This window comes from Cotesia typhae, unplaced genomic scaffold (genome assembly GCF_013202065.1).
Source record: "Cotesia typhae breed Kobodo isofemale line unplaced genomic scaffold, CoteBio_Ctyphae scaffold_13, whole genome shotgun sequence".
Taxonomy (NCBI): domain Eukaryota; kingdom Metazoa; phylum Arthropoda; class Insecta; order Hymenoptera; family Braconidae; genus Cotesia; species Cotesia typhae.
This window is the reverse complement of record NW_027423774.1, coordinates 19,631,975-19,645,669: the sequence shown is the minus strand read 5'-3', so window position 1 is coordinate 19,645,669 and position 13,695 is coordinate 19,631,975. Positions and strand designations below refer to the sequence as shown.

The window sequence follows — 13,695 nt, the reverse complement described above, 5'->3', positions numbered from 1 at the left end:
AAGAAAAATTATTCAACCTCTGCAGTAATAAAATGTTAATTTAAATGTTATCGAGACATTACAGGTAATTTATTTTTTATTTATTGAACAAACATGTAAGACGAAAAGTTAATCTTTTACAATTAATTACATACAATTAACATTTATATTACTTGATTTCAGGACTAATTTTACATCAACAATTAAAAGCAAATTTACGACGAAGTATTAGTAATAATAATAATAAAATTAATAATAACTTTTACAATTTAATACACAAATTTATAATATATTATATTATCAATTTTTTTTCTTCATTTACACACTCCGTGTAATCAGGTGGCGTTTTTTCATTCGGATATATCAGTATAACTTTACTGAGGTCATCATTGTTATTGCTTTCACTAGTGGCATTGTTTTTAGACTCTGACTTGTCGCTGATCAGCCCGATCCAAATTACCACTATCACTCCAAGAATTATAGAACAGCTCAAGATCCACCGAGGAATTCCAGTATGCTTTGACGCGCATTGTAGCCAATTAGTTGCTGGCCATGAATATGATTGATCTGGCTCTCCTGAATAGTCTGGCGATAAATTGTAGTCTATTCCCTAAAAAAAAAAAAAAAAAAAAAAAAAAAAAAAAAAACATTTTATTAAAATTAATAAACAAAAAATTTTATAATTAGAGCCAGGATTTTTGCTTTAATTTTAAAATAACAATTAATAATTAATGGTGTTAAATTTTTAATATTACAGCGGAAATATTGGTCGTATAAAAAATTTTTTTTTAATCTAATTTCATTAAAAAAAAGTCTTTAAAATTTTTTTAAGACCAATAAAAAGCCGCAATTTCAAAATAAAAATTTAAATAATTAGCAAAAATTTTAATCATTAATTATAAATGTTAATTGAGGAATTACGGTGAAAATATTAGTTGTATAAAAAAAACTATAAGAGAAATTTCTTGTAAAAAATGAAATTTTTTTTTTAACAAACTAAATATTTTCGGCAAAAATCTTGGACCAACTTAAAACAACTAAATAATAAAAATATTACTGCTGATTCTTGTGGAACGGATTTAATGTAAGTCTGGGGTAATTTAAAGCCCTCGGTGTCCCACCAGCCAGGAAGAATTTCTTTTTTCAGGCCAGGGTCACTCATAGTGTTATCCGGCATGTCTATGGACGTCACCAGGAAGTGATGAGCAATGAGATCGTCTTCAGAAGACAAAGCTGCTGATAATATAGACACTAGGTCGAAAATCCGCTGCTTGGCCATGAAAGTGCACCCGACAATGCAAGCAAATCTCTCGTTGACATTTTTGTACGCTTCGGAGCATGCTGAAGAATGAAAAATTACAATAATGATTAGTAATAATAACAGCTGTAGTTACAGTGAACAAGGTGCGCTTAAATGAAGTACGGCTAATAAAATTACATGATTCACACGCGTCCTTGGTGTCGTTTAATTCATTTTTTTCGATTCCTTGCTGCGAGTCAGCTAAATTAAAAAATCTACAACCTCTCTGGCAGCACTCCTTGGTCTCTTCAACCTGGAATAAAAAATAATAGTAATATTATTATTCAGATAAACAAATATTAATTATTATTAATTATATTTGTAAAGAATAATTGATAAATAATATTAAATATTGTAATTACCGAATCGCTAATCAGTTTATCTGTTGCCAAAAAAAATGATACCGGTATTTTATCACACAGCACAACACATGGGTCTTTTTTGTGCGTAGCTTCATTGATAACAGCAGCAAGTGTCAATTTGATGCCAATTATTACCAGTAAAATAATTAGATTATTACTATTTGTCATATCTCTCAGATTGGTTACAAACATCAAACATATAATAACTATTCTACATCCATACATAAGTATACATCTATATCTATAAACATACAATATATATACCCACACATATCTATATATATTTAGTTATAAAAACCTATGCGATTTCATGCGCAGATCAAGAAGCGCGACGTTTTAAAAATAACCTTTATTTTTTTTATATTTATACTTATTAATTATTTTATTTTTTTCTAATTTAAGTAATTTTAAATATTTCTTCTTTGAAATTTTTATTGTTAACAACTTTAAATATTATATTAACTGTAAGGACTAAAACTTTATTATTGCACAATCAGTGACTTGCAGATCTTGTAACAAAAAAACACTACTAAGTATTTTTATTAATTACATGTGTATGGTAATTGAATAATGGAGATACCTGTGGTTAATAAAAGTGAAAGTAATGAGTTTTAAATAAATATACGGTATTTTATTGTTGAAAGTGATTATGGTTATAATTTTTGTTGTCAACTTTGCAACAATAACCTAAGTTTTATTTGTTGTTATTTTTAATAACAATAATTAAAAAAAAATAATGAGATTAAACAAATATATGATACAAGGTAAATTAAAAATTTTATTACAAGGTCAATTTAGTAATTTTTTTTTTTTTTTAATAATTTTTTTACAAAAATCTAGCCTCAATATTTGTAACAAATAATTTTTATGACAATTTTTTTATTTTATTTAACAAAAAAATATAATCCTGAAGTTAGACGACGTTTAAAATTTTTGAACTTTTTTTCATTTGTTAAATTATTACAAAAAAACATTTTTTAAAAATTGCGCTTATAGTTTTGCAAGTTTTTTAGACAAAGAAATTTTTTTATAATAATTTTTTCAATAAAAAAAAAAATTCTAAAAATTTTTAAATGTCGGCTAACTTAATTTTCATCAAAAAAATTTCCTTTGAAAAATAATTTAAAAAAAATTACATTTTTAATTTTTTATAAATTTTTTTGACTTTTTTTGAAAAATAGAATCACAACAATATTATGCAAGTCATAAAATTGAAGTTAGCGGTCAGCTGTCAATTTTAGTAATTTTTTTTAACAAATTAATTACAATAAAAAAATTCTTCTAAAAATTTTCACTTGTAATTTTTATTAATTTTCACTTGTGAAACTTTTTTTTTAATAATTGCATTATTATAAAATTTTAAAATAATTTTTAGTGTCTTCCCACTTCAGTGTCATAAGTCATATAAAAAATTCAAAGATCAAATAGTTTAATAACTATTTTTTAATAAATATTTTCCTTAAGGAAATGAATTCATCGAATCCCATTTAATCAATATTAAAAATCAACAGTTTTTTTATCGTCTACTGTAAAATTTTCTAAATGTGGAATACGACGTACTAGAACAGCAGTATTGATTTATTTAATAAAATTAAGAATTTTGTATTAAATAAATTATAGTAAAAAAAGTTGACATGTAGAAATTTAAGAAAATAAAACATGCAATTTTTTGGTCCAAATCTTTTTGTTAAATAAAATAAAAAAATTATTAAGACTGCTAACTTAATTAAATGTCATTAAATTTCTTCATAGCAATTTTTTTGCCATAATTTATTTGTTAAAAAAATGATAAAATATCTGCAAAATTAATTTTCGAATAATTAAAAAAAAAATCAAGTTAAAAATAATTTATTAAAAAGTTAACAATAATTTATTATTTTTCAGGTATGAAATATTTAAGAAGAAAAAAAAAATTCAAATTTAGTTTTGATTATCGAAAAAAAAAAAGTGAGGACAGTAGTGTCGTCGTACTGTACAATGCACATATGATCTAAAGTAAGTAAGTGCATGTAAGTAAGTGGAATGGTGACTTGACGGTCTGTTGTGCGTAATGCTCGTGAACAGGAAAGATCAGCTCCAAATCCAAAGCATCAAGTCATTGCTAAGTTGCCTTTCAAGTCGGTGTGGTCTAAGGTTCCTCGCTCTCTACGTCTAATTCTTCTATTTTAATTTTCACTAGTAAGTACTGTAATTATAATGTAATTAGAAGCGTAATTTTTAATTGATAATTGTTTGTTTTTATTTTTATTTCAACTGACAAAATAAACTTTTAAAAATTTTAGCAGGTATCGGGTGTCGTGTGATGATGCAATAATTTTTAAAATATCATCCACATTGTTTGCTGGTTTTTTTTTAGTCAATTGCAAGCATAAGGTGCCACGTACAAAAATAGTGTAATTTTGAGTAATAAATTTAATCAGCTAATTTAGGAGTTCAGAGAATTGTAATCGCGTAGTTTAACTCGTTTATAATTTATTCTGTGATCCTTTTCTCTTATTAAAATACAAATTACTTGTACTTAATTTAATTATTTATGTATAAGACATTTTACGCGGTTGGAATTAGTAATTATTGTGTAAATAGATACGATAATAATTTTCTGATACTAATGCACTTATTTTTTTTCCACAGATAAGTTAAAATGCCGACCAACACCGAAGAAGGTTTTGCTACAAAAGCTATTCATGCTGGACAAGATCCACTGCAATGGAATCATTGTCCAGTTGTTGGACCATTGGTTATGTCAACGACTTTTAGGCAAGATGACGCCGCTGAACATCGTGTATGTTTATTAATTAATTATTTTTATTAACTGTCAAGTATTTAATTAAATAATTATTTTGAAAGCAATATTATATTTTACGACTAAAATTATTAACTCTAAAACTATAAATAATCTATTCTTTGTTTTAGATAATTTATTTTTAATTAAAACATCATAGTTTGCTAAAATATAACTTATCATATCACGCCTAAATGATACTAAAAGCCCGGCTAAGTATTATTGAATAGTTAATAAAAAGTTCAATTTATCTTTATTGTCAACACTTGACTTAGACACTTTATATAATCTAAAAGACTAATTTAATTAAATTATATGATAATAACACTATAATTTATTTATATATATATATATATATATATATATATATATATATATATATATATATATATATATATATATATATATATATATATGTATTAATAAAAATAATTCAACAGGGATATGAGTACGGCAGAAGTGGAAACCCAACTCGCAACATGTTGGAGTCATGCCTCGCTGCAATTGAAAACGGCAAGCATGCATTGACCTTTGCATCAGGACTGGGTGCTAATACAGCACTGGGAGCTTTATTGGAATCCGGAGATCACATTCTGAGCGTCGACGACGTCTACGGCGGCACCAGTCGTTATTTCAGAACTTGTCTTTCTAGGAATAAAATTGATATCACGTTCGCCGATGGTACAAATATTAAAAATTTCGTTAATTCCATTAAAGATAACACGAGGGTAATTTTTATTTGTGGTTGGTGGTCAGGAGTCAACAAACTCCATGGTTTGTGGTTTAATATGATACTCATTTTATTTTTTTGCAGATGGTATGGATTGAAACACCAACAAATCCGTTACTTAAGATCATTGATATCTCTGCTATTGTTCTCGCTGTGAAAGCTATTAGACCAGATATCATTGTCGTAGTTGATAACACTTTTCTTACTTGTTATTTTCAAGTAAGAATACTTTTTTTTTTCTTTTAGATTAGTCATAAATATGACTTGTCATTATCAGTATTTATTTAATTAATTTCTTGTTTTAGAAACCACTAGACTTAGGAGCTGACTGTGTTTTGTACTCGTTGACGAAATATATGAATGGACATTCAGATGTTGTAATGGGTGCAATTATTGTCCGGAGCGATGAACTTGAAAAACGATTGCGTTTTCTTCAAAATGGTTATTAATATTTTTTTTTTTTTTTAATTTAAATAATAATAATAATAATAATAATAATAAATTTTAATTATTATTATTATTATTATTATTATTATTATTATTATTATTAAATTTTTTTTACGAAAAAAATCGTAAATAAAATGAATCAGTGAAATAACGATTCAAAAAACAAACTATTAATAAAAAAAATAAGAAAGTGAATTAATAATAATAATAATAATTTTAAAAAATTTCAGGGTGATTATTTTTTATTTTTATTTTATTTTCAGCTCTTGGAATTGTACCATCACCATTTGATTGCTCACAAGTAAGTCGAAGTTTAAAGACCCTGGAAGTAAGAATGAAGCAGCACATGATAAGCGGATTAGCTGTTGCTAAATTTCTCGAGTCGCATCCTCAAGTCACTCGAGTATTTCATCCTCGTAAGAATTATTAAATACTCTACTTAAAGTAATAATTTTTAATAAAACTGTACTATTTACTAAAGATAAATTAATCTACTCTAGTTTTACCATCACATCCACAACATGAGATAGCGAAGAAACAAATGTCAGGACACAGTGGTATGGTGACGTTTTACTTGAAAGGTGACTCGCGTAAATTCCTTAAAGCATTAAAAATATTCATGATAGCCGAGTCACTTGGCGGATATGAGTCTCTCGCAGAATTGCCGTAAGTATCATAACATTAATTGTTATTAATTAATTAATGATTTGACCTAATATTAAACAAACTTGTTTATTGTTTTATTGGGTAATCAGGTCTGTAATGACACACGCTTCACTGACGCAAGAAGCGAGAGATGAATTGGGTATCAACGACCAGCTGATTCGTCTATCAGTCGGACTAGAAACCCAGAGTGACTTGATAGCCGATTTGGAACAAGCATTGAAAGCTTCTCAGTTGTAAAAAATAATTTTTATTGTATCAGACTTGGACCCTCAATCTCACAATTTTTCTACATCACATTCATTCCAGTCTCAGAATTATAATTATTGATATGGATTTTTAAAATTTAACAATATCAATAATTGTTATTTATGTATAATATACCCTCATTAATCAAGGTCAGTTAAATTAATACTGACATTCCGATCTTTTCATTTTATCCAGTTTGTTATTGTGATGGTTGAGTTGTTTTATCAATTTATACATAAAAAATAAAATTATGATAATAAAAATTTTTTTTTATTAAATTTCACCTAAAATAAAATAAAATCTTAGATATAATTAAGTAAATTAATAATTAAATTTAAAACTTATACTAATATGATCAGTGTAAATTTATCTTAGAGTTGAAGCGTAATTTATTTATTTTAGCTCGGTCGTACTCTTGGGCCCGGTTGTACAACAATACGCCGGCAATTACTGTACAAGTACCCAGAGCAGATAGACCTGTGACTGGATTATCAAATAATATCACAGATAGCCATATGAGAAATGCTCGTTTGGCTGTATTGGCAACACTAGAACAATTTAATTATTATTATTATCATCAATCAATTTAATTATTGCTATAATTTATTATAACAACTTGTAGATGGTAGTTTAAATTACCTGTGTGTAACTGGACTAATATAATCCATCAGTACATAGGCTGTAATACTTTGAAAATGGAAGAATATACCGTTCAACAAAAATGAGGATAAAAGTTTTGCACTAAACGAATGCCGTATAGAATTTAAATCAACAAATAATAGTGTTACTGGTATTTGTACGACAATTGATGCAAGACTTGTGTAAAATTGAAGTTCTGCTGGGCTGAAAAATTTAATTTAATTTAATTTTATTTAATTCAAAATTTTATTTAATTTAATTCAAAATTTTTTTAACTAAGGTAAAAAAAGATCCAGTTTGACATGCTTGTAAATCTACATCTGAGGTATGTTTCTGTTCGGCAAAAATTGTACTTTCAGAAAAACTAGTGAGTGCAAAAGTATTATGTAGTATAGTATAATACATTTATTTCACAAATAAGATTTTTTTTTTGACACTTGCAATTTTATTCTAATTGAAAAAATGAAATGTTCTCAAAAAATCAATTATTTAAAAATTTATATTTATTAATTTATTAGAATTGATTTTTTTTTTTTTTTAATTAAAATAAAATTATAAGTGCCGATAACTAGGCCAGTGTCAATAACTGGGTCTTTTACCTTATGTATAAAAAAAAAAAAAAAAAAAAAAAAAAATACTTACGTATATTTAAAATTATCGCCGCTAATTAACATTTTAGAATAGACATTTTGCAAGCACTCAGTGAGATTAGTAGCCATTGCTGCGATAAATCCCTTAAAATCGAAGCTCAATTCATTCACTGAGCAAAGTGCTAGGCCACCCATCACTGGTATCAATGATAAATTAACATAAAGACCTGTGCGTTCACCTGAAATTAATTATTATAATTATTCAAAGCATTAATCACGCATGAGAGTGATTTATCATTTACCTAATAAATATCTACTAATTAAAACAGTAAACAAAGGAGCTGAGCTCTTTATAGTTTCCGTAAAGCTAACAGCAACATAATTAAGCGCTATCAAACCAAGGACGACAGTCGTAAAACGGGTACAGCCGACTAAAATCATATGTCTGTAAAATCCAGGAGGTTTTACAAGTCGCGGGCTTGTTTTGTACATTCCACAGGGAAAATACATCTGGATAAATCCGCACACTGCTGTTGTTATCATCTGAAAGGCTCCTGAGGAATAAAAATAATTAAATAAATTAATAATGAAAATAATAACTGACATTAGAAATTTTTTTATAATTTTATAACGAGAAAATTATTATGAAAAAAAATTTAATTAAAAAATTTCACATGTAAAAATTAAATAAAAAAATTAGTAGTGGAAATTTTTAAAAGTATTTTTTTTAGTGTAATTTTTAATTGTTGTAAAAATACTTTTAAAATTGATAGCTGACAGCTAATTTAGTTATCATAATATTTAGCAAAGGATTACCTAAAATAGTCGGGTCTCCCTCCATGTATGACAAAATATATTTATTGAGAAACAGGGTACACCCACTGAATATGTACCACAATCCTAAAAATAACAAAGCACGTGGATGAGACAATCCCCCTTTAGATTCTCCGGTTAATAACACAGTGTCTTCGCTCGGCTTGTCTAGGTGTTTCATCCGGTGCTCATAAACAAACGGTGTTACATCTGACTCATCCATCTGATGAGTGTAGTTTAGTCTTCCTGGTTTTGGAGTATCCATTTTTACATTAATTCCTAGTTACTGTTAAAAAAAAAATTAACATTGATTATTTTACTAAAAAAATTTTATGAAAATTGAATATAACATCAAATTTAGCTGTCACTTTAACTTTACAATTGTTTTAATTTTTTTAACAAAAAAATTATTAAAAAAATTAATTTGTAGAAATTTTAATAAATTAAAAATGCAATTTTTTAAAAATAATTTTTTAGAACAAATTTTTTTGTTAAATAAAATTAAAATATTAGAAAATTTAAAAATTAATCAAGTGACAGCTAACTTTAATGTCATAAATTCATTATATTGAAAAAATTGATCCAAAAAAATTAAATAGTTGTAAATAAAAATTTAACTTACTCTTATTTTTCACCTAACTTGAATAATCAACAATTCATAAAATAAATAAAATTGCAATTATTCAAATGACAATAAATAAATATATATTCATTGCTATTTTTGATAAATATTTTTTTTTATTTTAATTTTATTGTCCGGATGATAAAGTTCTATGTTTACTTTACTTATTTCTATCATTACGAATAATTAACTTGTCTATAATATTATTAATATCAATATTTTATTTAGATTTTAAATTATTTATTTTTATTCATTACATTCTGATTACTGCATCTATGGTACAAAAGGTTATGCGTTGTGACTATATCTGTACTTAAATGTCAATAAATATGTACAGTCACATCTAATCTATAGACTCACACAGTTTCACTTTCACAAAAAAAATTTTGACATGTAAAATTTTATATTAAAATATAAAAATAAAAATACTGAAGTTAGCCGATATTTTTGATTTTTTAATTTATTAAATTATATTTAGAAAACATCTTTAAAAATTTCACTTACAGTTTTTTCACAAATAAATTTTTTTTGTAATTTTTTGTAACACTTTTTTCAATAAAAATAAATTTTAAAAATTTTGAAATGTCAGCTAACTTAATTTTCATAAAAAAATAAAAATGTGGAAAGTGAAAAACAGTAAATATATATTTATATTGACATTTTTATTAATTGATATTTAATTTATAATATTAATTATTTAAAGTGCTTATATATTTATTTATAATATAATAGTGCCAACATTATATATCTCAACTATAAAATATATAATAACGTATAATATAAAAATACAAAATACAAGCTAACAATCAATAGAAAAGTATTAAAAAATCAAAGACAACATTTATTTGATATGTATACAATTCTAATTTATCGTTACACCACCGGATGCTTTTAAAAAACAAATCTCACTCAATTTAATAAATTATGAATTATTAATTTTTATTTTTATTTTTTAAACCAGCGCGAGAGCTGCAGAGACAAGCAAAAATGAGTAAACACTGTTGGCGCTAATCGGAGCGCTGTTACTTGAGCGCAAATTAGGATCTTCTACGAGAGGAGCACTTCGAGCAGCGAGAAGATGTTCACAAGGTGTTACACGCTTTACGAAGGTAAATAAAGCATCGGCGATGTTTCCTGGTGTCGGGTCAGCACACTTTTCCAGTTCAGTTACGACGCATCCTCTGAGTTTTTCCATATCGCTAAAAATTTATTTAATTAATTTCTGTTTCAGGGAAAAGATAGTAAAAATAATCAATGATCCAGAAGATAACAGACATTTGTCAATTTTTTTTTTCATAGCAATTAAATTACTAAAAAAAATTTAGAAACTTTTTAAAAATATTTTTTTATTCATAATTTTTATCAATTAAAAATAAAAAAAAAATTTCAAATGTTAGCTAATTTAAAAAAAAAAAAAAAAAAAATTTTTTTTTATCATAAAAAAAAAATTTATAAATTTCTGCTGACTCCAGTATTATAATTAATTAATATATAAATAATTTACCTGCACTCGTTAATTCCGAAGGCTAATTTCGGAAGAGATTCAAGAGAAGGTGTAGATTTTTCTGAGTCACCTGTTGGTAAATATCCTCCGTAAGTTGAGTTGAGACATTGCTGAAGACCAGCTTGTTGTGAAGCGAAACATTCCGGGCCTCCGGCAGCGATAAACACTGTAATTTAATATTAAATATTTAATCGATAAATTTATTAATAAAAATTCTATTGGAATATCAGCAGACACCTTATCACTGATTTTTTATGAAAATAAATTTAGCAGATAAGGTAAAAGACCCAGTTATTGACACTTGCAATTTTATTCTAATTAAAACAATAAAATATTCTTGTAACGTTCCCAAATTTTGAGTTGTTAATTTTAAATAATTTAAGACAATTATATTAAAATTTATAATTCAAAAATTGTATTTATTAATTTTCATTAGATTTGTACTATTTGTTTTATTTAATTAAAATAAAATTGCAATTAAATAGAATATGTAATTACAAGGAGGAACTTACACGCAATGCGGTCACCTTCCTTATGACAGATAAAGTTCAAAAGTGAATCAGTGACATTCAAAGCTATTTTAACAGTATCCCGTTCCTGCGGCTCAAGACAAGCTTCCACGGTCGAGGTGAAATCAATAACGCACTTTTTCAGTGTTGTTTTTTTCATGCAGTATTTTTTGAATACAATATCAAGGTCTCCAGTTGGTTTGGCCTTCTCGATCTCGTCTTGCAGCTCAGTCATGTTTACCAAACCTTTTACACAATTCTGGACCTCAGTGTTGGCTTTTAATACTTTGTCAAAAGCATCCGGTCCACCGTTTTTCTCACACTTGCTCATAAACTGGTTCTTAACATTTTCAACCTGTCCCAGCGCGGTTTCATTCAAGGACTTAACGTCTACGGAACCCGGAATTTTGTCTAGCAGGTCATTTGGGATCAGTTGACTTTGCACATTACTCAGTCCTAAAAAAAAAAAAAAAAAAAAAAAAAAAAAAAAATATTTATTTATTTTATTCTGTGAAAATTTTCCTTGATTAAATTGACTTACATGCTAGTTTAGTTTTTGGATAATTTAATCATATGAAGAAATAAATAATTACAGATGTTTAGTTTTAAATGACGGATTAAATTATTGCATAATTTTAATACGTAACTTGAAATACTTATGGCTTCTGTTTAATTTTAAATATTTTTATAATAATTCAATTACTCCTCAATATTATGTCATGGGTTATCTAATATTTTATCAAGTATAAGTAAATACTTGAAATATTTAAAAAAATTGTAATTATCGAGTAATTACTCATTTGTACAGACAGGTAATTTTATCAATTTCTTTACTTAGTAAATATGTTATTAAGTTAAAAAAATATTTAGAAAAAAATCATAAATTACACTATTTAGACTAATTAAATTTATTACAGCTAATTATTTAAATTTAATATATTTTTTTTTTAATAACAAAAATTTAATATTTTTTTCAATAAAATAAAAACAAAATTAATAAAAATGTCTTAATTAACTAAAAAAAAATTTATTTTAATGAATAAAAAATTTTGTACTCAATAATTTTCAATAAAAAAAAACTTTAATTATTTTAATTAAAAAAAAAAAAAAATAGAAAAAAAAATAATTTTCTATAAATCAATATAATTACTCCCAATCTTTTGCTCTGAAATGAATATAGAAAAAAAATTTATTTTAAAAACAAAACAATAAAACATTTTAAATCCAGATTCAAGTAAATGAGCTGACATATTAAATAAATAAAATAAGATAAAAAAACCTAATCTTTGTACTTACCAAAGATAACCACGACAGCAATTGTACGATACATCTTACAGTCGAATTTCCACTACAAAAAATCTCTATCTCTCTTTATATATATATATAGAATATAATATAATATATATATTCCTTTCAGGTATAACCTGCCCAATTGTTCACGTCTTCAATTGAAAAATGAGAAGCTTTCTTAGCCTCGGCCGGAGATGATCAATTACTTGTTATTTACCACATTTACATAAGTATATTTTATGTTTAACTGAAAAAAAAAAATTTGATCAACGTAATTAGTTGAAACAAAAGACTTACAGTTGACAGTTTATTGTTTTATTTTCAGAGCGCAAAATCTCCGTAGAAGTGACAGCGAAAGACACAAAAAAGGAATATTCAATTTATTCAATGAGTCAAAATGACGCGGCAAAATACTTACTGATATATTTTAATATATTATATTATATTGTACATATGTATCAGTATTGTATATATCTATATTTAAACCAAAATGAAGGATGAACTAGCCGAATTAATGGCTGATGGCCGATTTTACTAATTGCACTCGCTGATGTCCATCTTACCCCAAAGTAACTCTAATGATTAGATATAAATAAAAATACCTGGCCAGTGTCAGTGTGTTACTGGTAACTATAGTGAAAGGTCAACAAAATACACTGAACTGAACTTAACAGTCAGGAGTCCACGTGAATACTGACCAAAGTCGTCAGCAAACATTCGTTATTATCATTTTCATTTTATCACTAAACCGTTTATACTTATACTAATGTTACATACATACTCTTATATCATATATCACACACAAATATGTATTAAAGTATCTTTAGTTTGTAACCTCGGACTATGAGTAAGCCAAGAAAACATACATACTCATTTTACCTTAACTTTTAACTTTATTTATTTATTTATTAGATTGCTTCCATATTCGTACTTTAAACTTGATCAATAAATCCTTTTTTATTTATTCATTATATTACTAATTGTCGCTTTTATATTTTATGATTAATCAATTTATAAATCTATTTTTTTATTTCTTTATTCTGCATTTAAAAAAAAAAAAAAAAAATTTTTTTTAGTTTAAAAATTTTTTTACTCAAATCAAGATCTTCAAAATTATTTACTTTTAGTATTATTGAATTAATTTTTTAATTACATTTGACAAAAAAATATTTTTTTAAAATTGCAATTTTTATTTTTCCATGTCAATTTTTTTTTG

At 25.6% G+C, this 13,695-nt stretch overlaps 4 protein-coding genes across 4 annotated transcripts; 1 reads left to right on the top strand and 3 right to left on the bottom strand.

The window, feature by feature from the left end:
• Positions 1–58: 58 nt before the first annotated feature.
• Positions 59–2,024, bottom strand: LOC141534646 (transmembrane protein 59-like). The gene is made up of 4 exons (XM_074254129.1): positions 1,642–2,024; positions 1,418–1,532; positions 1,037–1,320; positions 59–589 (listed from the first exon to the last, which is right to left on the bottom strand). Exons 1-4 carry the CDS (start codon positions 1,864–1,866, stop codon positions 272–274), a joined length of 942 nt encoding a protein of 313 aa, XP_074110230.1. The 5' UTR covers positions 1,867–2,024; the 3' UTR covers positions 59–271.
• Positions 2,025–2,266: 242 nt separating this feature from the next.
• On the top strand, positions 2,267–6,775 carry Cth (Cystathionine gamma-lyase). The gene is made up of 9 exons (XM_074254125.1): positions 2,267–2,405; positions 3,526–3,819; positions 4,273–4,423; positions 4,864–5,151; positions 5,238–5,372; positions 5,459–5,594; positions 5,864–6,016; positions 6,101–6,266; positions 6,356–6,775. The coding sequence occupies exons 3-9, from the start codon at positions 4,283–4,285 to the stop codon at positions 6,501–6,503; spliced, it is 1,167 nt and encodes a 388-aa protein (XP_074110226.1). The 5' UTR covers positions 2,267–2,405; positions 3,526–3,819; positions 4,273–4,282; the 3' UTR covers positions 6,504–6,775.
• LOC141534644 (solute carrier family 35 member E2A) lies at positions 6,761–9,846 on the bottom strand. Its single transcript, XM_074254126.1, has 6 exons — positions 9,177–9,846; positions 8,558–8,840; positions 8,044–8,295; positions 7,794–7,980; positions 7,152–7,355; positions 6,761–7,060 (listed from the first exon to the last, which is right to left on the bottom strand). Exons 2-6 carry the CDS (start codon positions 8,817–8,819, stop codon positions 6,868–6,870), a joined length of 1,098 nt encoding a protein of 365 aa, XP_074110227.1. The 5' UTR covers positions 8,820–8,840; positions 9,177–9,846; the 3' UTR covers positions 6,761–6,867.
• Positions 9,847–9,996: 150 nt separating this feature from the next.
• LOC141534647 (27 kDa hemolymph protein) lies at positions 9,997–13,226 on the bottom strand. Its single transcript, XM_074254130.1, has 5 exons — positions 13,082–13,226; positions 12,486–12,726; positions 11,193–11,645; positions 10,681–10,846; positions 9,997–10,375 (listed from the first exon to the last, which is right to left on the bottom strand). Exons 2-5 carry the CDS (start codon positions 12,517–12,519, stop codon positions 10,129–10,131), a joined length of 900 nt encoding a protein of 299 aa, XP_074110231.1. The 5' UTR covers positions 12,520–12,726; positions 13,082–13,226; the 3' UTR covers positions 9,997–10,128.
• Between the last annotated feature and the right edge of the window lie 469 nt (positions 13,227–13,695).

What these genes read in the sequence shown, in the direction of transcription:
- LOC141534646 (XM_074254129.1), bottom strand. Translation starts at nt 1,866, where the DNA reads ATGTATGGATGTAGAATAGTTATTATATGTTTGATGTTTGTAACCAAT. An exon ending in CAAGGACGCGTGTGAATCAT is followed by an intron (nt 1,321 to 1,417) that starts GTAATTTTATTA and finishes TTCATTCTTCAG; the next exon opens with CATGCTCCGAAGCGTACAAA. An exon ending in CCGTTCCACAAGAATCAGCA is followed by an intron (nt 590 to 1,036) that starts GTAATATTTTTA and finishes TTTTTTTTTTAG; the next exon opens with GGAATAGACTACAATTTATC.
- Cth (XM_074254125.1), top strand. Translation starts at nt 4,283, where the DNA reads ATGCCGACCAACACCGAAGAAGGTTTTGCTACAAAAGCTATTCATGCT. An exon ending in CCATTAAAGATAACACGAGG is followed by an intron (nt 5,152 to 5,237) that starts GTAATTTTTATT and finishes ATTTTTTTGCAG; the next exon opens with ATGGTATGGATTGAAACACC. An exon ending in GAGTCTCTCGCAGAATTGCC is followed by an intron (nt 6,267 to 6,355) that starts GTAAGTATCATA and finishes TTGGGTAATCAG; the next exon opens with GTCTGTAATGACACACGCTT.
- LOC141534644 (XM_074254126.1), bottom strand. Translation starts at nt 8,819, where the DNA reads ATGGATACTCCAAAACCAGGAAGACTAAACTACACTCATCAGATGGAT. An exon ending in GGCGATAATTTTAAATATAC is followed by an intron (nt 7,356 to 7,793) that starts GTAAGTATTTTT and finishes TAAATTTTTCAG; the next exon opens with CCCAGCAGAACTTCAATTTT. An exon ending in ATTAGTCCAGTTACACACAG is followed by an intron (nt 7,061 to 7,151) that starts GTAATTTAAACT and finishes AAATTGTTCTAG; the next exon opens with TGTTGCCAATACAGCCAAAC.
- LOC141534647 (XM_074254130.1), bottom strand. Translation starts at nt 12,519, where the DNA reads ATGTATCGTACAATTGCTGTCGTGGTTATCTTTG. An exon ending in TGCTGTCGTGGTTATCTTTG is followed by an intron (nt 11,646 to 12,485) that starts GTAAGTACAAAG and finishes TTTTTTTTTTAG; the next exon opens with GACTGAGTAATGTGCAAAGT. An exon ending in GGAAGGTGACCGCATTGCGT is followed by an intron (nt 10,847 to 11,192) that starts GTAAGTTCCTCC and finishes ATTAAATTACAG; the next exon opens with TGTTTATCGCTGCCGGAGGC.